Genomic DNA, 24,753 nt, shown 5'->3' with positions numbered 1-24,753 from the left:
TGTGGCCACTGGTGTTGAAGATCACCTTGGCCTTTTTGCTCCGTGTCATGACTATAATATACTGAGTGCATGATGCATAGAACATGTAGGGTACTAGTAGAAAGCATGTGGCCGTGACAGAAGCAAAAGCTGTTTACAGTCCCCAAAAGGTGTTTTAGATTCAAGAGCTCTGATGCCCAACCCAGGCCAAGAGAACCTCCCAGGAACTGTGGCATTCCACATCCGAGATCTGAGAGGTTCCTCCTTGAGATGACACATAGCCACTGTTTGGTCCCAGAATAGCAGGGCATAGTCACAACAGCACAGATGCTCCCTTGACCAGCCTGCAAGAAGTCTAGAGTAAGCTGCCATCTAGTGCTGCTTCTGCCAATGGGTGGGGACAGTCCACCAAACATCTAGGGCTCAGATGCCATTAGTCACTTCTGCCAGAAGCAGTTAGGATTCAAGCAGTCTGTTCTCCTACACAGCCTGTCATGGGGGTGGGGGAGACTCTGCTCTGGTGGTTCTCAGGACAGTGGGCTAGTGACTAGCATAAAAGTACTGAGTGATTAGGCCGGCCTTGCCTTGAAGTATCCAACATGAGGATTTTAAGAGTTAAGTGTCTGTATCTGGACATGTCTCAGGGTCCTGCCCTGAGAATCATCAGCTGGAGACAAATGGGGTCAGTGATGTCTGGCAGAGGCACCTGGGAGCTCAGGACGGGTCTGGATGAGACTCTGTCAGCAGCGTCACGACTTGGATTTGCAGTCTCTTCTGTTGGTTTATGGTTATCTGATTGATAGACTGTCATGATTGCTTTCTTAGAAGGAGGGTAAACTAGCCAAGGTGTTGATGACCATGTAGGGCCAGATGTTTGTGTCACCGTGTGTAGAACATCATTGCTGTAGTTCCCTGTCTTACTGGATAAAACCAGATTCACCAGTTTTATCCTGTGCTCTTGGGATCGTAGTAGCCTAGGAGAGCAGGGGTAACGGCTACTGTTTGGGGTCATTTAAGAATGGTGTTAGAATAAGTATGTTCTATCCTGTTTTCATAAAATAAGAGGTGAGCGAGGACGGCATATTATGAGTGGATGATGACCAGGGCCGTTTGAAAAGAGAGGAGGAGAGATACACCAGTCAGCTTTCTGTCAATGTAATTCCTGAGTGATCCACTCGGAAAGCAGAATGGTTGATTTCAGCTCACAGTTCTAGGGTTTGTAGCCAAGCAGTAGTTACAGAGAAACCAGCACCTCTTGAGAAACTGAGTTCCTCAAGAACTCAGGAACCAGGCGCCTGTCACAAACAGGGATGTTTAGGAGCTTAGCATCAAAGAGTATTGTGTCTGTGTGTTGGGCAGGGAGCAGGGTATCTGTGTCAGGTTCACATGTCACTGGATCTAAAGTTACTGAGTTGCTGAGTTGTACAAATGGTGTCACGTGGGATCACCACCACCACGTGGGATCACGTGGGATCACGTGGAGCCCATGGGATCAAGCCGCTGCTTTTTCTAGCCCCGAAGCTAAAGCTGAAGCCAGCATTTGTTAAGTTGTCAAACTGTGCCCATTGCCGTCTTCGCCACTGCCACCACACTCTTCTGTCTTTGCTGCTTTTTTCTTTGTATTAATAGCTTACCTGCACCACTAAAGTAGCAAGGGACAACTACCTGTGACATGTCTTTACTGGACCTGCTGTTCCAACACCAGGGCTAGTCCCTGAGTAAGCCTGAGCTACCTGCTTAAGAACCTGAAAAGGAGTGTTTGGACCAATCACAGTCACTTGTTTGCCTAATCACAGCAGTTTGCTTGGACCAATCACTGTCTCTACAGTTTGTATTTGGGACTAGCCACAGCCTTGACTAGTGATATAGAATATTGCCTCCCAGGGAGAGCGCAGCCCCTCTGGCCAGGTTACAAGTAGTTTCTCAGGGCTTGTGATAACAAAAGGTCTGCCACAGCTATTCAGACAGCCCTGGGTAGGGCTGCACCTTCAGGAGCCAGGGCAGCTGGCCCTGGATCAGTTGTCTCAAGGTGTCCATGTGTGTGCAGATGGCTGCCACAGACACAAAGCTGTGACTGATAGTCCTTTTTGCTCAAGGCAGCTCAGAGAGCAAGAGAAAGTTCAGTAGCTTCTAATTCTGGAACCAAAATTTCATATGCCTAATGATAGACATTAAAAAGAATGCTTACACTAAACTTGTGGGCCTTATCATTGATATTGGCAGTAATTTACAAAACAGTATAGAGAGTGCTTTAAACCTGTCCTGTATCCAGGGATGTGGATTCACCTTCTCGTTGTCACTTGGACACAGCTTCACGGCTTCTAAGTACCCTCCTACTTAGCAATCCTGGATAAGCCAGGTAGCTCTGAGCCTCTCTTCTTCAAGACCCTGCCCAAGGAAGTGTTTGGTACAATTGATACACTTCTGAGCCCATGAAGACAGTGGCCTTGCTAATTGTTACATTTCTCCAGGCATCTTTGCTGTTGCCCTGATTTAGAGAGCTTGGCTTCCATTTAGTGGCAGTTAACTCTCCCTAGCCACCGTGTCACCCTTTGCTGTGCCTTTGAACATGCTCCCTCTCTGGGAAGATGGCAAGCTCTAGCAGATGAGTTAGATAAGGAGGTTGGGATGCTCTCTCAGGAGAAGACAGTCCGCCATTCATAGTTCCTAGTGTACTGTGGTTGTCTGTTTAACCCTCTGCTACTGATCCAGGGGAGCTCTGAGGTCTTCTGGAGCGACTTTTCTACTATATGGAATACTGGATTGTGGTCTGAGCTGAGATACACGGAGAAGGCTTAAGCATTAAGCTTCCTGGAGTCTCATTGCTGCATTTTTGTTATGTGTTTGATTTGTCCTCTTCCCTGAGGCTCCGGAGACGGTTTTCTTGGGAAGACAGCGCCTCCTGGTGGGAGGTTATAAAGAGGTGCCTGGGAAGCAGCCTAAGCTGGTGATGTTAGACAGGGCAGTCTGAGGCTTCTCATAGTATGTTGTCCCCTTTGCCTGTAGCGGGGCAGATGTGGTGTCAGCACGGAATTCCTAAACTCAGACTGACCAATCACAGGAAGAAAGTATCTGTAAGTAGTGGGCTGCGTGGCCATAGAACTCGTTTATCTTGGGCCTAAGGATCTCAAGGCATCTTGGAAATTTGACTTTTGTTTTATGTCAGGGATCAAGCTGAGACCCTCGCATTCTAAGTACATGCTGTCACTGAACTACACCTCCAGCCCTGAAAGTGTTGGGAATTTTAATTGCCAGTGATCCTTCTAGCTTCCCAGAGCACTGTGGTAATGAGGCAGTGTTAGTAATGGGAACCTACCTCCAGAGTTCTTACGTGCTGCCTCCTGTAAAGCGTGTGCCCTGACATTTGGTGTAAAAGTTGGTATGCTCCTAAACTAAATAAAACCAAGCCATTTTTAGCAACTTTAATGGCTATAGCTTTCTGCAAGGAAATTCTTTGTTACCTCCTGAAACACACATATAGTAGCTAAAACACCCTCAAACCAGGAGACAGGAAACATATATAAAACCCACTGAGAGGTTCAGAAGGCTTGAGCCAAGTCTCACCGTCTCATTCCGTCCATCCTTGTTTTGATAAACAGGTGACACGGGGCCTGAAAATGCCCTCATCTGTGTCTTGCCTCTCTATCTAGTGTTTTCAAATAGTAGCCAGTCTTTTCCCATCAACACAGCACATAGCCATTGCACCAATGCACCATAGGGACGAACGGTCATGCCCCAAGTTCACCATAGAATAGCAAGCAAAAGCAGTTCCCAGGCTGGAGACAAACAGAAGAACTCAATGCCAAGAGGGTGGGTCTAGATGCAGAGCTGAACCTCTGGCACAGGGGCCTCTGAGCACAAGAGGAAATGGAGAGATAGGAACAAGCTGCCCAAATGAAGCTGAAGTGTGTGCAGAGTTGAATGGAGTAGGGGCCCTCCCTCCGCCCCTGCCGTGCAACAGATAACGAACGCATCTGGGTAGGAGCCGTGGAGCAAGGCTCCCTGGTGATAACCAGGAAAAGGGAGGATTTGTTTTTGTTTTCTGCGTAGTTGAGAATTAGAAGTGGAGAAGACATGAGGTCAAATTCTGGCCATTTAGCCCCACACTCCAGAGGTTTGGGTGTAGCTCTCCGGGATGGCCATGTAGGTTGGTCTCAGCTTTTTTCCCCCAAATCAGGCTGCATCCTTTCTTATCAGGCTCCCTCATGTAGAGGCTTCTCTGGGTTTTCATGGAAACAGGCCTTGTACTTACCAATTCCATCTGACCAGCTAGTAATGCCCCTGGAGAGTGCCCTCCCACCCACCTGCTCTCCACTGGCCCCAGGCAAGTCTACCTTACATATCTGTCTGCCGATATCCTCATACCCAGTAGATATCATGCTGAGGTCATGCTGATCATGTATCTTCTTAGTCCCCTGTGACTCACTGACCACCCAGCCTTGTGAATCCATGTGTGTTGTTGGCCCATATGGCCATCTGGCGTATATCTCCTGTTCCTTTTAAGCCTGGCCTGGCTTTGAAGGTTCCATGGTTGCCAGGTTCTCTTACCAAGTCCCTTCTCTATGTGGGAGAGGGCTCCTTGAGTTCTTCCCAGTGTCCAGGGAAGCAGGTAGAGGCAGAGATGCTGCTTTCATGTCCTCAGTGTTCCCAAGCCACACGGCTGTGCTCACTAATATGAATCCAACATGCCTGTTTTCTCCTCCCTAGGACATCATTAATTCCATGAGCAACAGCCCTGCCACCAGCAAGCCCCCAGTGACATTGCGACTAGTGGTCCCTGCCAGCCAGTGCGGGTCCCTGATTGGGAAAGGCGGCTCTAAGATCAAGGAAATCCGGGAGGTATTGCCCACCCTTATTGCATGTCTCCCTCACAATCTGTAAGTGTATGCACTGATACTGCACAGCCTGGTGGCTCAAAACGGGTCTGCAAACATAACAGACCATCCAGCTCACCGTGAGAAACGGGATGTGGGGAACCTTGCCACATTCACACGTGCACACGGTGACTTGTGCCAGAAGTAGCCCTGCTTTGCCGAGGACGAGAGCAAGGATGGGGGTAGAGGACCTTGGACAGGCAGGTTTTAGCATCCAAGTTCTGTGGCTCTGGACACGCTCTGCTGAGAGATGCCCTTTTGTCCATCAGTCAGGTCCTACCTCCTGGGATGAAACTGATGGAGCCTGAACCTGATGTGGGTTTGACATTGAAAACATGTTACTTCAAGGGAGGCCAAGTTCCCCCACCCCCATCCGTTTTTGTGTTTTTGAGACAGGGTTTCTCTGAGTAACAGCTCTAACTCTCCTAGAACACTCTCTGTAGACCAGGCTGTCCTCAAACTCAGAGATCCACCTATCTCTGCCTCCCGAGTGCGCTGAGATTAAAGTTATGCACCACCATGCCTGGCCCAAGCCCTTCTCTTAAGCAGGAGGGCAGCCACCCCTTGTTGATTTCCTTCCTGTCCTATTCTGTGACTTACAAGATGCCAGGTTCACTATGTGTGTGGCTCCCCAACATTGTCACTGAGGTCTGTGTGCCTCACTTGTCTTGAGGATCCAAGTAGTCACTTGAGGTATGTGGTAACCACACATCAAGAGCAGGCAGGGCTCAGGCTTCCTGGCCTCCATGTGACCTACTTGCAGGGAGAAAGAATTTTTGGTGTTGGAAAAAGCACTCCTATTTGTTTCCCTGTAGATTCCTTTACAGATCCAGGGCCTCCTGCCCGGCACACTGGCTGAGATGGTGGCACTTTCCAGGAAGTCATAGCTCCCTCAGAGGTGTGCAGGGTCGAAGGAGAGGAGACAGGAAGGTGACCTTTGGGTGGCAAGATGACCAGCTAAGGCCCTGTTCCTAATGAAGGCTTTTCATGGTGCAGACCACCCTGGATGCATCCCCGAGAGCTGGAGGTGCGTGGTGCTGTTCTCCTTCCAATGGCCCTTCTCTGCAGTCCACAGGTGCTCAGGTCCAGGTGGCAGGTGACATGCTGCCCAACTCCACAGAGCGGGCAGTGACTATCTCAGGGACCCCGGAAGCCATCATCCAGTGTGTGAAGCAGATCTGTGTGGTCATGCTGGAGGTACAGTACGAACATCATGGGCCAGCACACGCCCCCTGCCCGCCTTGCTCCAGGCTAAGCTCACTCCTTGTTGCTCTCTAGCTTTGTCACTAAGGCTCCTGTGCCTCAGTTGACCTGAGTGTTCATGTCGTCACTTGGGGTGTAGGAGGATCAGACATCAAGAACAGGCAGATCCCAGGCGTGGACTGAAGGGGCACCCTGAAAAATGTCACCAGTGTCTGGATGTGAGTGGGAGGGCATGGGTGGGGGCAGGGGGACAGATCATGGGGTTTCAGCCTTGGAAGTAGTAACCATTCTCACCAGACAGAGGCGCAGGGGTGGTGGTGTGTGAGAGGAAGTCTCCTGCCTGTCAGGCCTCGGTCTGTTGATGTCAAGAGAACTGCTAGCCCGTTCAGGGGGGACCTGGACAGACCCAGGAAAATCAATGTGCAAAGAAAGCTGTGGGGACAGACAGAAGAACCACCCGACAGCCGCAGCCTCCTTAAGTTCCCTTCAAGGGCAGAACATGCCACGGACCGCCTCTCGTGGAGGCACTTAGACCGAGGGAAAACAGGACAAAGGCTCAGGAGAATTCAGAAATCCGGCGAGGAATTGACAGACAGTCACTCTCAATGTGATTGAAAATACTGCTGCAATTTTACTTCAATCAGTGCAAGGTTTATATATTTTTTTCAAACAAAGAACTTGGCAAAGGCATACATCATCAGATTATAAAATAGAAAAGATCAGCATGAAACAGTTTTACAGAGAATCTTTGAAGATGCTTTGACTTGGGTACAAGGACTTTTGCTCTTTCATAGTTTGTTAATTAAACTCCTTTTTCTTGCCTTCAGAGAGGCCACTGCCCTTGAGCCAGGCCATCTTTATCAGCTTGCACCAGGTGGCTGGCTGGTTTGAGCTAAGTGACCTTGTGCTCCTGGGTGGGAAAGAAGGCTACTATCTCCCTGGGAAAACTTTCTGCTAGGAAATTTCAAAGACATAGTCTCGAACCTCTCTGAAACTCACTCCATATCACTGACCTCAACTCTCCTCCCTTCACAATTCTCAGGCTCAGATGTTGTCAGCTTAGGTTAGGTCTTTTTCTGCCCATAAGAAAGGTTTCATAGGCCTTCTGTTTGCAACTGCACATACTTCCCATGCAAATGCCTAATACTATTTTCCTGCAAAAGGCTTCTAAGATTTTTCCTAGTAAAATTAACTCCTTTTGTTCCACATCATCAAGGAATTATCCTAATGATGACCCTGCCAATTCCCAGAACTGGCTACTTCTTTTAAGGCTTTAATGAATGGTAGGGCAGAGCTCAAAATGTCCTCAGCAGTCTTGTTTGTATCCGCAACTGCCTGGAATAGTCTGATCTGTTAGCAATATGCAAGAATCACAAAGAACACAAAGACAAGGAAAAAGACAGATATATGGCGCCAAGGACGATAGGGTGGTCTGTTCACAGGAGCCAGAGGCTGAGGGTCACGGCTAAGGACTTGCAGCTCTGTACTGTCATCTGCCCCAAGCGGTGAGAAGCACATGCTGAGCTCAGTGGCAACCTTGGAGTAGCAGTGAGTGACGGTAGCAGTTCTGTAGTTCTTCAGTGGGCATCGGGGGCCAGCTGCCCACCGCTCAGGACAGTGGACATCGGGGACCAGCTGCCCACCGCTCAGGACAGTGGACATCGAGGGCCAGCTGCCCACCGCTCAGGACAGTGGACATCGGGGGCCAGCTGCCCACCGCTCAGGACAGTGGACATCGGGGGCCAGCTGCCCATCGCTCAGGACAGTGGACATCGGGGGCCAGCTGCCCACCGCTCAGGACAGTGGACATCGGGGGCCAGCTGCCCATCGCTCAGGACAGTGGACATCGGGGGCCAGCTGCCCACCGCTCAGGACAGTGGACATTGGGGGCCAACTGCCCATCGTTCAGGACAGTGGACATCGGGGGCCAGCTGCCCACCGCTCAGGACAGTGGACATTGGGGGCCAACTGCCCATCGCTCAGGACAGTGGACATCGGGGGCCACCTGCCCACTGCTCAGGACAGAATATGAGTCCTTGCCAGAAGTTCCTAGCAGACTTCCAAGCTAAAGGGAGTGGGACCAATGCCTGGACTGTGTCAGAACTCACAGCTCTAGATGGTATCAGAGAAACATGGCCACGCACATTGTGGATGTCATCGGCAGAGACTGACCTAACAAGTACACCCCACTCTCATTTGCATGTTGCAGTTTACAGAAGCTGAAAGGAGTGGCCCTCTCACCAGGAAGGAAGACATCACAGTGAAAACAGCCTCATTTCTACCTGGAGAACAGCTATGAAAAGGCATGGATGAATCCAAGACCCAAATTGTCAAAGGCCTTTCAAGCTTGCTTAAGGGGTGTACCCTTTCCACCCCCACAGTCAAAGAAAGCAGTGCCCTCAGCATATGTATTTGGGTGAAAGCTGCAAAGAAAGCAGCTTTTGGTTTTATGGACCTTCTACCTCACAAATCTGGTGTCTCCTGCACCTGTGAGAACAGCCTACATGCCTTGCCTCCCTGGGAATGTTGATGGTCTGAGCCCAGAAGGTCACTTTTCTTTGGGTGGGTAAAAATTAATCTGGGCCTTCTGAATGGGCACTGGGAGCTCCTGTGTTGGGAGGGTAGCAGCCTGGAGCACAGGTGACTGGCTCTAGGATCTGGAATACTTGGCAGACACAATGTAACAGCTACAGTCGGTATTGGACACTGGGGAGCTCCTGGCATCATCTTGACCACAGACCTGGGAACTGTCCAGGAAGCCTCAGCAAGCCAGGTTTGCACAGAGGCATTTAGAGACTTTTTTTAGGAACCCAGCAATGGGAAATATGGGCATTCCTAAGGGATAGCTCAGACTGTGTCCTTCATATTACTGTCAGCTCCAGGGTAAGGAATGTTCCAAGGTCACAGCCTCAGAGGCTCTGGTAGACTGTAACCATTGTCCTTGCAGGGATGGCCCGTGGGATAGTTTCTTGTTGCTGTAACAAAACACCTGCTAAAAGCCAAGAGGAGACGCCTGTATTCTGGACACAAGGGTAGTCAAGGAAAATTCCACAATTTAACATTGTGGAATCTCGTTTGGCCTCTGTGAGCTACCTAATGTTTCACTGGTGAAACAGAATGATTCTAAGCCACTCTAATGACCACTGCTATAGGATAAGCAGAGAACTTGGGTTGCTCAGCATCGATTCCCGATGGCAGTTGTGCTCAAAGTTGACTTTTTCCAGGGACTCAAGAGTATTTTCTGTCAAAGGATGCAAGCTGCTCCTCTGTGAGGTCACTGCCATATGTCTTCTACCTTCGGATCCCCATGGGACGTACCAGGAAAAGGGAGGCAACAGGAGCACTATGGGGGTCAGCTGCTAGCAGTCACTTTCCAGCAGGCAGGTGGTCCACCTGCCCTGGCATGCCTGCGGAACCTTGCTCCCACCTGGTTAGCCACGGGTCTATTGAGGATAGGTAGCAAACAGTGCAGACCTGGGAAAAGGAATGTCCATCCCAAGGAAGAAAACAATGAAGATAAAGAATCCGGCCTACCTCAGTGTGCTGGGGGCAGGGTCATCTCCTTTTGACGTCCCTGGATGTCCCCTCCCCTCATTGTTCTGGCCTGTGGAAGTTTTGCTGGCCATGTCTGAAGGGCTGGGGGTCCCACAGAGGGGTGGGCATGGGAAGGCAGCCCAAGGCCAACAGCCAAGCTGTTCTAACCGCTCTCTCCCTCTCCTGTCCCTTTTCCTAGTCCCCACCGAAAGGTGCCACCATTCCCTACCGCCCAAAGCCCGCCTCCACCCCTGTCATTTTTGCAGGTGGTCAGGTAAGAGCCGACCCGCTCGCGGCCTCCACTGCCAACCTCAGCCTTTTACTGCAGCACCCGCCGCTGCCCGTTAGTGCACTCAGGTTTTCTCGCCTTCTCACGTGCACGTCTCCTGCCCTGCGATGGACACAGAGCTCTCTGGCTCACCCCAGGCAGTGGGTGGGGACTTGGGGGGCATACCTGCATCTCACAACTACATCCCTTGGACATATTTCCCAGCGAGATCCCTGACTGAGACAAGAGAGACCTGCAGACTGATGCAAATTTAAGTGCTGCCTAACAATCTGCCAAACCTCCTCTGTGGATGTTGCTGGATGGCTTCAGTAGTTAGTGTGCAGAAACATTGTGGGTGACCATGGCTTGTGTTTGAGTCCCCCAGAGCCATGGGAACCCGGGTTCCATTTTCCTGAAGTACATCCAAGACCTTACCATATACGCAGGGAGTGTCAGGTACATCCCTGTGAGGAGATGAATTACCTCAGGCTAGCCCATCTTTCACTGTGGCTGGGATCCATCCCTGCTACCCCTTGATTGCTTGAGCAGACATCCTCACAGGCAGAGAGCTCACATTTACAAGCCTGCCCTTGAGGACAGTAGCCAATGTCTGCATCCTAGAGAAGGGGAACAGCTTCTGTCTGTGAGCAGTGCTGGCCAGGAAGGGAGAGAGACTGGAGAAGGCCCCGTTCTGACTTCCTTACATGCTCACCAAAGCTCAGATGCCCACCTTAGGCCATGAGACCCATCCACACAGATGACTTAAACATGGACAGCCAGGGGTCCGCCCAAAAGAGCTCTGTGTCCTGTTGGCCGCGATGTGTGTCTTTGTTCAAGGGAGAGTTAAGTCAGAGACTCCCCATAGGTGACCCAGCTGGCAGAATAGACACAGGGCTTTACTTTAGTATTCAAAAGGAAAAACACATAATTCTTCACATTATAAGGAAGGCTTCCCATACCTTTCTGGGAAACAAGTGTGTGTAGCATGTGTGGGTCAGACCTGTTGCCCCCATCTCCTTCCCTGCTCCCCTATTTTATACATGTACGTATGTGCGCATGTGCACTCATGCATGCACACATACACACAGTCTTCTGACTCAGGTCCACCCTGTTGTTGGCAGAGAGTCCTGTGCTCTGATACAGACCCAGGATGTGACACGCCCCACTGTACAGCAGGTCTTGCCAGCCTCATGCCCCCAAGGCTCAGGGCAGTACTTTGGACCATGATGGCATCAGTGATATGGTCACACAGTCCATTGCCAAGCCCATCCAAGCTCTGCCTCCATTGTTCTCTCCAGATTCAAGGCTAGCTGACAGTGACCATTGTGAACTAGCTCTCTGTCAGATCCACAATAGCCCCTTAGGAGGAAATACGGGATTTCATTCAGAAAGCTCTTGTGCAAATGAAAACTATATGGCGTGGAGTCACAGCCCCAGTTCCAAGGACAGAAGCACTCCAGGAGGGATCATAGCCAGGATCCCCTATTCCAGTCACAGCAGTGAAGGTCACTGTGCTCTCATGTTTATCCCCTGACAGTGTTAGCCTTTCAAAGCCCATCACCATTCCCTTGGAGCTGTCTGGTCTGGCCTTTATTGCCTTGGCTATACACAGGACAGACTCTCAGGAGTCATCCTGAGAGGAGGCAGTCTAGTAGGAAAGCCAGAATACGAGGAGTAAAGATGTAAATTAGCTCTGGGCCAGTCCCCTTCGCCCGAGGAGGCTGCCTAGGTGTCTGACACTTTAGGTGGACAAAGGAGAAGCCTAGAATCCCCAGCAGCTGACTCTGCAGCCACTGTTACATACTGGCCAAGCTAACAACCCCAGGCAGAACACACTGAGACATGTGACAACTACATAAAGGGCCCAGAATCAACAGCTGAGCTCCTGGGTTTGGCTCAGACATACAGGACTCAGCAGCGGGCCAGGCCAGGATGATGGCATGTCCCTTCCTCAGTGATGCTCCCTTGGGTAACAACTGGGAGATCATTCCTGGTGGTGGTTTTCCAAGAGCCAAGACAATGTCCCAGCCCCATTCCTTACAGAGCAGATACCTGTCTTTTTCTCCATGAAACTGCCATATCTTAAAGGTTATTTTTTTCCCTCTGCAAGCACAGCCAGGCCATCCAGCACAGACTTTGTTTTTGCCAGAACTGTGTCTATTTCAAAGCTGCCCTATGGCCGGGTCCCTGTTAGGTAGTCACGTGGCTTTGAGCTCCTGAGTTTGGTTGTGAAAAGAACTCTTAGCACATTTATAAAAAAATGTGGGAGGGTCTGGGTCCATAGAAGTGACACATGGTCCCCTGAGGTAACCCTCTCAGATGCCCTGAGACCTCAAGGTGGTCACAGGTCTACTCCAACCAGACGATGGAAGCCATGTCCTTACATCTGTGCCTCCACCAGGATGGTACATCACTGCCCAAAGCCAGACAGTTGTCTGTTGTCTTGCCCTCCCTTGACTGTTGTCTGTTTGTTGTCTCAGTTCCCAAAGGGTATTATAGGTGAAGGGGCTGTTGAGGGCTCTGCTGTCCCTGGGGTTTCAGGGTGAGGCTGGGTGGCTGCTGTGCTTGGCACAGTCATCGTGAGGAAGTTAAATGAGCCTTGGGGAGACCACACTGACCTTCAGAGAGGGTCTTGAAGAGACTCTACATAAAATGTGGTAATAAAAACAAATTAGGTCAGTGCTATGACTGATTCAGACCTATTTGTTAGTACAGTTGTGGCAAAACTTGCTCTGGTTACTTTTAAAACTTTTGTTTTCATTTGAATATTTTGAGGGAGAAATCTTTCCCCAAAGTATTTGCTCTGATGACTGATAATCAGCGGCCCTCTTACTGGGGGTTAAGTGGCTCATCTGTAGTCTACAGCTTTGAGAAGGGTTGGAGGATATCAGGCTTAGAAGCAGGAGCTGGCCTCAGCTCAGGGAAGGGGCAGTGATAATCACCAGGTGTAATTGAGACTCTCTGCCCCCATCTTAAGCAAACAAGGGCAGGTGGAGATGCACACTGATGGAAAACACTGGCCCTAGAAGGTTCTTGTCATACGAGGGTGGGTCACCAGTGGCTGTCAAGCTGAGGTCCCGCCACATCCCAAGCTGACTGTCTCTCTCTTTCTCATTCTTCTCTCCAGGCCTACACAATCCAGGGACAGTACGCCATCCCCCACCCAGATGTGAGTTTTCACTCTGCCTCTCTTCTAGCCTTTTCTTGATTATTGTGTACCTTCCTGCATGTTGCTGTCAATTGCTACTAATATTAATATTACACAATAATATTAATCCGTTTTCTCCCTGTCTCTGATGTCTGTTGTATCCATATGACCTTGGATAACTTTTTAACCTCTTAGCACTAATTCTTACTTGTGTTGAGGACTTGGCCTGACGTCAAATTGCTGCAGTCCAGGGCTTCCCTCCCACACACAGGCCTAGCCTTTGGTGGTCCTACCCACCTCCATATATGGGTGTTACATGCTAGCCTGGCAGAGCGTAGCTTACCACCTGTGGCCAGGGTGGGCAAAGCACTTCCTGTGCACTTAAGTCAGGTGACATTATCAGAACTATTCCATGACAGAGTCCTAAAAAGGCTATTAAATGTACCTGGGCAAGACAAACTTGCTCTTCAGAGAGCCCAAATTGGAGCACGGATTTTACCCATGTACAAGGCCTGCTGAGAGAGAGAGAAAAAAAGAAAAGGTGGGGGGAGCTTTTGCTTCTTCTATAGTTGGTAAGATGCCAAACGTGGAAGTGGACTCCTGGGCTTGAACCTACACCTCTCTAGCTGGACCTCTCACCTGTTTTTTGGCCTAGGTCTGTTTGGATATTTCCTGGTGACAGGGCATTATGAATGTATGGTCTGTATTTGGAGGATTAAAAGCCTCCCGAGGGCTCCTTAGTCTTCCTCTTGACTCACCTCCAGTGGAGAGCTGAGTAGGAAAGGGAAGACAGGGACCACTTGGAGTGATGGCTACACAGAGCCTGCAGGGGCCAGGAGATAATGGGCAGCAGCCACTAGAGGAGGTCATTGTTTAGGGGCCTTAGAGATGCTAGTGGGTAGGGCTGTTCTAGGAGAGGCAGGAGGGGAGAAAGGTGCCCAGCCTCATAGTATTGGGAACTGAACCTAGGACCCCAAGCACACTAGTCAAGTACTCTACCCCATACCTGTATTTCCAGCCTGGGTCACCTCTTCTTAACGTGGTTTGAACATGTGCTGGGTTTAGCAGCTCCCCCAGGACACCCCCATGTGTGCACTGCTCAGTGCACCGAGACACTCTAGCACTGGCCAGGAAACTAATCTTGCTGCCTTCTTATGCAGACCTTAACTTTTGAGTGGGCCTGGAAATATCAGGGAAAGATTTGCAGGCAGGGTCCAGGGGTCTTAAGAATTAACTGCCACTAAATAAGTACCTGAAGTATGGATTCACTGTTGCTACCTGGAGATTCCTGTAGTGAGAAATACTTGCTGCCTTTTTTTTTAAAAAAAAAAGAAAAACAAAAAAAAAAAACCTTTTGATAAAACAACACACAAAAAAATGAGAAACACGGATTGAAAATCCCTGCCCGGGCATAGTCATACCCACAAGGCCATGTTCGGTGGTTCCTGGTTACAGATTGACTGGCACTGCTATGTCTGAATTCATAGTACCTCACTCTGATCACCATGGCAGACACATGTCCCTTTGGCTACTTAGACGCTAAGGCTCTGGGCCTCCAGGCACCCACTAGCACATTCACCCTGAGCAGAATACACCACTAGGGCTCTGCTCACCCTGTCCTCAGCTGCCAATGCTAAGTGGAAGGAGAACCTATGAGCTCATTACAGACAAGGGTAACCACTGTGAATGGGTGATAGAACTGAGTGAAGGGGACCAGGGAGGGCCAGGAAGTCACTTCCGGGATGACCTTGTGGTGCTAGAGCAGACCTGGAAGCCTGGCTGTTGGGGTTCAGTGAAGCTCTAGACTTGGGGGGAATTATTCATACCCCTGCTGGGAGGCTGTTGGAGAGATTCAGGCTTATTGGTATTTACCCCAGCAAAGCCAGATGTTCAAGGATGACCTGAAGGTGTCTTGTGGGTTTTCTGTAGCTGAGGAAACTGAAGCTCTCAGTGTCCCTTGGGCAGGGTAGACCCTGGAGTTGGTGAAGCGTATATATTTCAGATCCACCTGATTTACAGACCAGTGAGGCATGTGAGCAAGAGACAGATCATGGCTGATTTCTGTGTCGGTATGGTGTTATACCCTTTTTCTCATAGAGTTTTAAGGATCTCTTCATGGGTAGTTTATAGACTGGTGCAGCTTAATTTAAACTAATATACAAGCATTGCTGTTGCCACCTAGGCCGTGAGGTTTGAAGTACTTGATGCTGTGCTGTGGATGTCTGTATCTTTCTGACGTTCATATATTCAGACCTAATCACAAAGTTGCCAGCATCAGGAGGCAAGGTCTCTGTGGAGTAGGTGGGTCTTTGGGGTTCAGCCTTGTGAGTCGATTGATGCTCTTGTAAAGCATGCGAGGAGCTGACTGCCTCTTCATCTCTAACACCATGTAAGGGCATAGCATCTGGGGTGCCGTTCTGGAAAGTGACTTTCTGGCATCTTGATCTTAGATATTTAGCTGGTGTTTGGGAGCAGCAATTTTATGTTGTTGACAAATTGTCCATTCTAAGGTATCCCTTAGAATAGAAAGAATGATCTAGAAACTTGGCTGTTCATCACGAAATGGCTTTTTCTATGAATGTTATCCTATATTCTGTGGCAAGGTTATGTGATTTGTAAGCAAAACATCCAACTTCTAAGGGTACCTTTATCACGTACAAAAGACTTCACATGATCCACATGAAAGAAAAATAAAATGGCCATTTTGCGACGTGGCTAATGAAGGCCAGTATGTTTAATAAAATGGCCGTACAGTGACCTGGGTAATGAGAGCCAGGATGATTTTTATCTGGGCCAAGTATTTGGGGAGAATTTTAAAGCTTAAATTTCTTAGGATGCGGATATGGCTATTAGGAACTGTGAGTCCTTGATAGTGTCATTGACTACAGAGTTTATCTCAGCTGCAGTGGCAGTTGTCACACTCACCTGAATATGCAGGCCACAAATCAGACATGGAAACTACCATGAGATTCATTCCTTAGTCTGAATACACCTTGTCTAGATGAGGGCGTGTACCTTTTCCAGACCCCATTTTAAGCAATGTTCTAAATTGACCCTTATGTAGAAATCGTCCACCTGCCAACACTGTCTCCTACAGCGTATATCCTTCCTGTGTGCCACTCAGGATAGATTTACTTAGGATTCTGGGTGCTTTCTGAGCTCTCAGGACTCCACAACACAGCCCTAAACTGCAGAAGCCCTGTGGTGCATGCCCAGCACAGTCCAGCATAAGTGTCTGTACTCAGAAGCCTTGTGAAGTGCCATCTGCTTTTACACCCACTTCTCTCGGTGGCCGGCCACTCAGCAGCCATAGAAGGTGCCTGCATGTCCATTTCTCTAGAATGGTCACTCAGCTTTGAAAAGTGTCCGTCAGAGACCTTTTGCAGAGTTCTCTGCCGTGTAGCCTTGGAAAGTGTCCGGGCACCTTTGCATCCCATAAGCATCAGTCAGGTGTGCTTTTAGAAATAGAAAAGGGAAACAGCACCGTGTCCCAGGACCCCGGAGTGACGCAGAAGGCACACAGACAAGTGAGTAATGGGCAGACCGCTTGGTCCCTCTCGTTTGTGTTTCTGACACTTTCCTTGCATCAGTGCGATCACACCAAGAAGGGAGAGAAATCACAGATGGTCTCAGTTTACATGGAGTCACGTCCCGATAAAGCCATTGTAAGTTGAAAGTATCCTAAGTTGAAAATTACATGAATACCTCTAACATACTGACATTCCATGTGGTCACTGCCAGGACTGTGGGGAGCTACAGGCAGCTCATCGCTGCTACCCAGCACAGAGGGTATGGTCATCTGGTGCTCATAAAAGTACCAAGACTCCAAGTACAGTCTCTCTTGCTGCACAAGAGTCCTGAGTCACTTTCTACTAGAAACGCCAAAGCTATTCCACCCTCCCCCGGGACAACTCTGACCTCATCTTCAGCTTTCCTCACTTAGCACCCCCACTATTTAAAGGGGTACTGAAAACAAGCAAACATGAAAACGACAGCACAAAGATATTGACAGAGTGTGTCTCTGTACGCTAGCCTGACTACGCCCTCACTCTGCCTGTGCTCTCACCTGCACCTTGCACCAGACTGGGAAGAGGACTTCAGGGCCATCAGTCTCTCATCACAGAAGAGGATAGTCGTAGAGGTCCCCTAGGCAAGGACCACTGGGAGTGAGTGGGAGAACTGGCATGCCAATGTGTCTGCAGCAACCATTTAGCACCCTGGGAATGTAGGCGTTTGTTCTTTCATTGGTACATCTTGAAATTATAGAGGCATATAGCCTGATGCTGCATTAGGAATCCTCTTCATCCTGGCGTTTGAGGCGATGGGACCTTCTGAGAAAGAATGTGTCCCAGGCACTGCAGAGTGTTGCGTAGCTACCTAGCATGCTTCCCCTCCCCTCCTATCTGTTCACTATCTCCCTCTATATCCCTGTGGGAGTGGATGAGAATACCCTCCCCACTGATAGTGAGAAAGAGACAAGCTAACAGCACTCCATGCCATCAGCTGCCACCATGCCTTCTGCTCAGTGGGCCTTTTTTGGTTCTACCTACTAGTGGGCAGGGCAACTACAGTAGACCTCACAAAAGTGAAGGCCTAGGTAGCCTTGTCGACTGAAGCTCAGCCTTTTCTTCCTTCTCTCATCTCCTTTGTGGGCCCTTCACTGCCAAGCCAACCAGCACCTTGGTTCTGGCACATCCTCAACCTCCCATGCCCCCACGTGACTTGTAACATAATCAGAATCTAAGAAGACACCGTTAAAGAGGATGGATCTAACCCCATGCAGCTACTAGAGCCCAGAAGACAGGATGGAGATGGATGCCCCAGAAGTCTCTAGAATCAGTCCATGAAGCCAATCCTCACAGGTAGTTGTCCCAGCAAACTCCAAAAGGATAAACAGAAATAACCCCTTCTAGAAATAAATGAAAATTATGTGTTAAAACTAAAGGCCAAAGTCAAACCCCAGAGACAAGTGAAATAATAAGAACATAGCAAAGGAACAGCAGCAAGAAATACAGTTGTCGTCTCACCAGAGATGGCGGCATAGCAACAGGAAGTGCTACCGTCCTAAAGTCTGTCTTGAGGGAAGACTTCAGTGCAGCCATTTGTAGAAAAACAGCTAGAAACCACGGGACCACAGCCATAGCCTCCTGATGCATGCCATTCAGGGAAGAGGACAGAATGAGTGTTCTCCTATTAGTGCTTTCTAACTGCTAGGGTTAGCACAGCAGAACTGAACGTGTAGAGATACGAGAACGCACGTGCTGAGCATGTAGAGTGTTGCTCAGCATGCATAAGGCCCAGGCCCAGTCCTCAGTACCAGGTACAAGGAGAGAAGCACATACAAGGTCAGGATGTGGGTGAGGGAAGTAAAACAACGGCTGGGTCACTGCCATCCCACTGACCTCGAGTGACCAGAGCTGGGTCACTGTGCCAGCCCTCTGGACTTGAGTAGCTAGAGGTTAAGATGGTGAAGTTAAAACTTAAATGCCTATGCTGAGTTAAAAATTGAAAGTGATCACTAACAGAAAAAGAATAAATTGCCTAACACTGGTAGTAGAGAAGAAAATGATGAGGGGCAAGTACTCAAAACGTTAAAAAGTGAAAGACAAGAAAATCCCTGGAAAAGAAGAACAGTTGAAAATATCAAATAAAATGGCAGAAAATAAAAGAACTAAAAATTCCAGTTTTTTTAAAAAAAAAAACAAAAAAACAAAGGCTGTCAGACTATATGTTTTTAAGGTAAATAGATAAGTATAAAACTGGAGAAATTTCATTTGTGTTCTTTTAAGAGACATGCTTAAAGCATGAGAAGCCCCATAGTTGAGTAGAGAGTGATACTAGGGAAATATCCACCAAAAGAAACCTGGAGTCTGACAAACATCACGGAGGAACTGCAGCATCTTTCCCTCCCCGTGAGTGACATATTTCCCTCTCAAGTGTGTTGTCCTGATATGTATGATTGCCATGCTAAATGCCATGCCAACACAACTGTAAAATTCCTAGAAGTATTTGCAAAATTTGATCACATACCCGACCATGAAGCAGATTTCAAAATTTGGAATCATATAAGTCATACTCTTAATATAAAACACTAAGTGTGAAATTAATAAGGAAAGGTGACTGTAAAACAAACAAACAAACCTGCCCTTAGCCCTGGAGGAGGGGAAGGCAGGCAGGTCTCTGTGATTTCAAAGCTAGGCTGATCTACACAGTGAGTTCCAGGACAGCTATGGCTACAAAATGAGACCAAGCCTAAAACAAAACGAACCAACAACAACAACAACAAACTGCTTTTGTTGCCCAGAACTCTGGAGGCAGAGACAGGCAGATACCTGAGTTCAAGGCCATCCTGGTTTACAGAGTAGGTTTCAGAACATCCAGGGCTACACAGAGAAACCATGTCTCAAAAAGCTAAGCCGAAAACCTAACCAATGAAACAAAACTCTGCGTTTGTTGGAAGTTCCAAACAAAAGTTCTCAGTAAGTGAAGAGATACACTGCATTCGTGGATAGAGTCAATCATAATTTCAAAGGTACCAGTTCTTCTCAGGATGACACACAAGTGTAGTGAAAATCCAGAACCCCAAAAGGCCTTTTGAGGAAATCATATTGATTTCAAAGTTGTATGAATGAACATAGGCCTAAAATCATGGAGGTCTCATTAAGGAACACGATAAAGAGATTGTCCTTATAACTACAGAGATTTACTATAGGGTGACAGTAATGGGCACAGTGCAGTTTGCGTCCAAGGAGAAGCTGGGAGCCAGCCCGGACTGTTGACCTCTAGGCAGTACAGGGTCTGGAGGTGCTGAGTGAAGAGGCCTGTCCTGCCCAGCTTCACTACACTCCCAAGAGAAGGGACTGTCTACAAATGGTGCCCAACGGTGAGTCATCCAACACTGGTTCTTCCTGACAACCTCATGCATCAAGAGGTTCACAAGGGGAAAGGGTGGCACGTTTATAAAAAAAAAATACATAGGAAAATATCTGTCTGTTGTTCCCTGGTGAGGGAAGGGTTTCCTAGAGAAAGTGCAAACCAGGCCAGACCTGGCAGTGTTGTTATAATAACAGCTTCTCAAGAGGAACATTGGAGAGGTCTGTGCAATATTGAGTCAGCAGCAACTTACCCTGTTTGCAAAATGGGCAGAAAACACAACTATTCCCCACGAAGCAATGAAGTGCAGATTAGTAGGTGCCCTTGCCCGAGTGGTTGGTTCACTGCCTTCATTTCCTCGTGATTCACTGAGCTGCAGACTTAAGAGCACTTGTCTGTGTTTGCATCCTCAAGCCCTTAAAGTGGGAAGAGCCATAGGAGTTCCTACACTGTGACATCTTGCCTCTTTCCTGTCTGCTTGATGCCTGTCTTTCCTTTCTTGCTCCTTCTTATATGTCCCTCCTCAATAATTTGGAGGAAAGGGTTTATTTGACTTACATTTCCTGTTCACAATCCATCAGTGAGGAAAATCGGGGAAGGGACTGAAGTAGAAACCGTATTAGAATGGTGCTTACTGGCTCATGTTCAGCAACCTTCCCTGTATAACCCAGTCCTATCTGCCCAGAGATGGTGCTGCCCCATGCCCCCTGTGGGCCTTCCCACATCAGTCTTTAATCAAGCAATCTCTTATAGATATGGCCACAGCCCAGTTTAATCTGGACAACTCTTCAGTTGAGATTCCCTTCTCACACAACGTTAGGTTGTGTCAAGTTGATAAAGCTGACCAACAAGCTACTCCTTGTCAGCTTGACACACAAAAATATCACCACTTTCTCATGTGTCCCCAAGATCTCACGTTAATATCAAAAATAGAATACATTACAACTTTAAAAAGCCTTACAATCTTTAAAGTTTTCAACTATTTAACATTTAGTTGAGTCTTTTTTAAAATACAAAGTCTTTATTTAATAAAATAAAATTTTAAAAAAATTACATTACTTCTTAATCCAAAAGGGAAGAACTGGGCTAGAAAAAGAACAAGATCAAAGCAAAACCAAAATCAGTAGTGAAAATCTAAATCTTGTAACTCAATATCTGGCATCTGGGACTCATTAATGATCTTTGGGGTCCCTAAGGGTTTGGGCGACTTTGCTAGTCACTGGCTTGCTCCCCCAAACTGATCTTTTTGCGTGACATAACTATCAGAAAGCAAAAGTGGGAGAGCTCTCGGCACTGAATCCTTCCCACAGTTGTGGGAATTGAGTTGTAAGGCAGCCTGAAGAGAACAGAGCCACACCAAGAAGAGGACTTGCCTGCGCTCCACTCTCGCAGGTACTGCCTCAGCAGAGGCCCGCCGAGGACCACCACACACTGGCTAATCCTGTCCCTGTGATGTCGCTGCATTTATTTGCTAGTGTGGCCATATATAGAAGAAAATCTATGGCAATGGGGGAGAGGTTATAGAGTCTGGATATGAGCAGAGCCAGCTTTATAGGTTCTATGGTTTGGTTTGCCTGTACCCTGTAGTCAGTGAACTCTGAAGCCCACCCTGAGACCAGCGGGTGACAAAAAACATAGTGCATACGGGCAACTGGAAGTCCTTGAAAACTCACGGTGACTACTAGCCCTTGCTGATGCAGGGCCGCAGCCCACAAACTGCTGTCGTAACCAGATGAAAGAGCCAAGGCCTGGAGTCTGCGCAGAGCTGCTCCACGTTAGGTCCATCAGGCTCGTTCCCCTGGCACTTTGCCTACACGTCCTGTTCCACACTCCACTGCCCCTGCCATCTTGAACCATCTCTGGGGCCTCAGGACTCAGGGGCACAACATCACAGCCAATGGACACAGAAGTTTAGAAACGGTGGATATGATTGGAGTATAGCTGCTAAAACCCGCTAGGCCTGCAGGCATCCACACTAATACCTCTGCTAAGGTCCCCTTGCAGATCCAAACAGGGCTGTACTTTCTAGGGTACCTTTCTGTGGTGTGTATCAGAAGCGCTGCCTTCACCAAGGCTCCAAGGTGGAGCAGACAGGGTCTTGGGTCCCTCAGGCCCTTCCCTGTGGAGCCTCCCATCCCACCTGGAGGAACAGTGTTAGTCTTGAGATATGGCCTGGTGACAGGATCTTATGGACATGCCCTTCTGCCTTTTGCCAAGCCATTCTAGTGGCTTGGTGTGCCCACTGATGTAGAGTTAGAACAGATACAGATGCACGTCATACAAAAACACAACTTTGGCCAGGCATGGTTGCTGTTACTATGCAACACAGCAGAGGTTAGAGGTACTGTTACCAACCGGTTATGGCCTGTTGTATACCCCCTCTTCAGGGGACTTTTGACCTGAGTGTGACCCCTTGAACTGCTCTGATCAAGTTCAGGATGCAGCCAGGTCTCCCCTGTGTAGCCCAAGAAGCCAGGCACCTCTAAGATGAGTGGAGCTGCAATTAGGATGTGCCCATCCTTCTGCCATATTTCTGGGGAGGGGTCAGACACAGGAAAGGATGAGTGTCCCGGGGCTAAGGTGACTTTTTACAGATGCTAATACCATAAAGCCTTGTGTTTATGCACCAAAGTTCTGTTTCAGAGATGTCACCCAGAAGCCACAGACACCCAGCTTCCAGAATCAGGAAAGGGACGACCAGCCAGCAAGCACCCCAGAAGCCATCCTGTAGGTCAACATAGACTCCACTGGCCATCAGGAAGGGCCAGGCCGAGGCCATCCCCGTCTTCACGGGGCACTACTCTAAACTTGAGGGTAACTTGCACCTATGAAGCTAGTGCAGGAAGGAAAGCTCCTCTGAGACATCTAGACAAGCCACTTCATCCTGATGACAGCAGCACAGGACCCTTATTCCATTTGAGGCACATTCACCAGGCACCAAAATAGAGGCACAGACAGCCCTGTTTCCAGGTGCCCACTCACTGGTCGTAGTGCCTCTGTCAGTTGTCCCACAGTCACTCCCGGCTCTGCCCCCTGATGGAGGCAGCCGGAATCCAGGCCAAACTCCAGAACCCAACTAGCTGACATGCAGCCTTGCTGGGACCCGTTGGAGGGAGAAGGGCCAGCCTTCCCTGTAGGTACGCTGTTCTGCCTGCTGGGCCCCTGTCCCTCAGGAAGCGCACATCCTCTGCACCAGGGCCCTAGATTCTCAAAAGGTCAGTGTGGTTCAGAGCGGATGTCTATCCTAGCCTGCTCCCCTGCTCAGAGTACGGCTAGCCCTGTTCTCTCTGTTTTCTGATATTCTTTATGTTAATTTGAGAGTGAGGAACAGAGGCATTGTACATTCAAGCTGTACTTGTGAAGCTGCGTGGCTGGTGGGAGCAGAGACATGACCTATGGGACAGCGGGGAGCAGGAGCAATGCTCGTCCTCGGGGGCCTCTGCATCTATCACTTGTGCCCTGTCCCCCACATAAGTCGAGAAGTTTGTTGCAGGGCAGGCCGGGAGCTCTCCTTGCTGTTCCCTCGCCCTCCTCCCCGACTCTACACGTGAACAGCCTTGTGTTAAAGTGGGACCTGCTGGCCAGGAGGTGAGTTAAGGCTAGCACGAAGCTGGAACCGTGGCAAGATTTAAGGATCTGCTAGTTTCTTAGGAGCCCAGCTGGCCCTGCTCTGTGTCCCTCAGACCTTCCTCTCAGAGCCCCAAGGACCCCTGGCCCCTCCCCTCCTCACTAGCCTGGTAAGGGAAAGACACAGCTCATTCAGGTTCTTGGCTGCTAGCAGCCAGGCCCATTGGTTCCCCCAGGCCAAGTCCTTGCGTCCTGCTGCAGTGTCTGCCATGTGTCCGCATGGCCCCTCTGAACCTCTCTGTGCAAAGTTCTGTGACTGCCATTTTTAACTTGGTGTGACTTGTACTCGATGACAATAACCTTCTTAGCTCTCGTGTCCCTCCTACCCCCAGCAGTTGACCAAGCTCCACCAGTTGGCCATGCAGCAAACCCCCTTTCCTCCCCTCGGACAGACCAACCCCGCTTTCCCCGGTACGTACCCAGCTGCCCTTTTCTGACCTTCTCTTCTCACCTGGGGACTCACTTTCTCTTTCTGAGCGCTATTCAGTGCAGTGCGGTAGCACAGGTGCTGGCCAAGCTCTGAATGCGGAATTTTGCAGTGTTAGCACAGTGGGCTGCACACAGCTGAGGCCGGGCGGGTCGGTCCGTCCTCCATTGTGGGCGACTTTACCACTCCCCGGCTTCCTTCTGCGTTCTCGCCCTTTGAGGTCTTATGTGCATTGCCGGGCCCTGTGTCACCCACAGTCCATCCCCAGGTGGCTTTTCCTACAAAGGCTTCTACCTAGCCACGCTTGGAGCACATCTTTTTCCCGGATCTACATTCTGAAAGCAGGAGCAACCCCAGCCTTAGTCGGTGCAGCCCTGCCTAGGATAGCACGGACAGAAGCTAGCCTGCACTCAGGCTGTGGTAAAGTGATCAGAGGGGCTGGCCACAGCCTGCCCGGGCGTCTGCAGCAGGGCGTCCCTCTCCCAGAAGCAGAGCCGCCTGGTGGCTGTGGCCAGTGAAAACACACTGGCCGTGCACATCGGCTGTGCATGCTCCAATCATATTTTGAGCTTTCCTAGTTGAAGGGACCTTGCTTCTCTCCTTGAGGGCAAAACATTAAACCTCTCTCTTCTTTGCTCTCCAGGAGAAAAGCTGCCTTTACACTCCTCCGAAGAAGCTCAAAATCTGATGGGCCAGTCGTCAGGTAAAGCAGACCACAGACAAGGGTACCCACTTCCATGATATCTGAGTGTCTAGCACCCACCCAAGTCGGCTAGCAATAGACAGTTTCCAGGGGTACAAGCTGTGGACTGAGCCATGG

The 24,753-nt window shown here is 49.2% G+C and overlaps 1 protein-coding gene across 18 annotated transcripts in view; it reads left to right on the top strand.

The window, feature by feature from the left end:
* Pcbp3 (poly(rC) binding protein 3) overlaps positions 1 to 24,753 on the top strand; it is a 185,625-nt gene that overhangs the window by 154,052 nt on the left and 6,820 nt on the right. For 3 of the 18 annotated variants that reach the window (XM_085679770.2, XM_085679771.2, XM_085679777.2), the window contains 6 exons: positions 4,687 to 4,818; positions 5,850 to 6,050; positions 9,790 to 9,933; positions 12,986 to 13,027; positions 23,839 to 23,917; positions 24,577 to 24,636. In XM_085679770.2, the coding sequence (XP_085535896.1) occupies positions 4,687 to 4,818; positions 5,850 to 6,050; positions 9,790 to 9,933; positions 12,986 to 13,027; positions 23,839 to 23,917; positions 24,577 to 24,636 (658 nt within the window). The remainder of the gene's footprint in view (positions 1 to 4,686; positions 4,819 to 5,849; positions 6,051 to 9,789; positions 9,934 to 12,985; positions 13,028 to 23,838; positions 23,918 to 24,576; positions 24,637 to 24,753) is intronic. The other 15 variants (XM_085679772.2, XM_085679776.2, XM_085679775.2 and 12 more) reach the window with 15 other exon arrangements.

Source organism: Myodes glareolus, chromosome 18 (genome assembly GCF_982192425.1).
Source record: "Myodes glareolus chromosome 18, mMyoGla1.1, whole genome shotgun sequence".
Taxonomy (NCBI): Eukaryota; Metazoa; Chordata; class Mammalia; order Rodentia; family Cricetidae; genus Myodes; species Myodes glareolus.
This window is presented reverse-complemented; position numbering and strand designations above follow the sequence as displayed.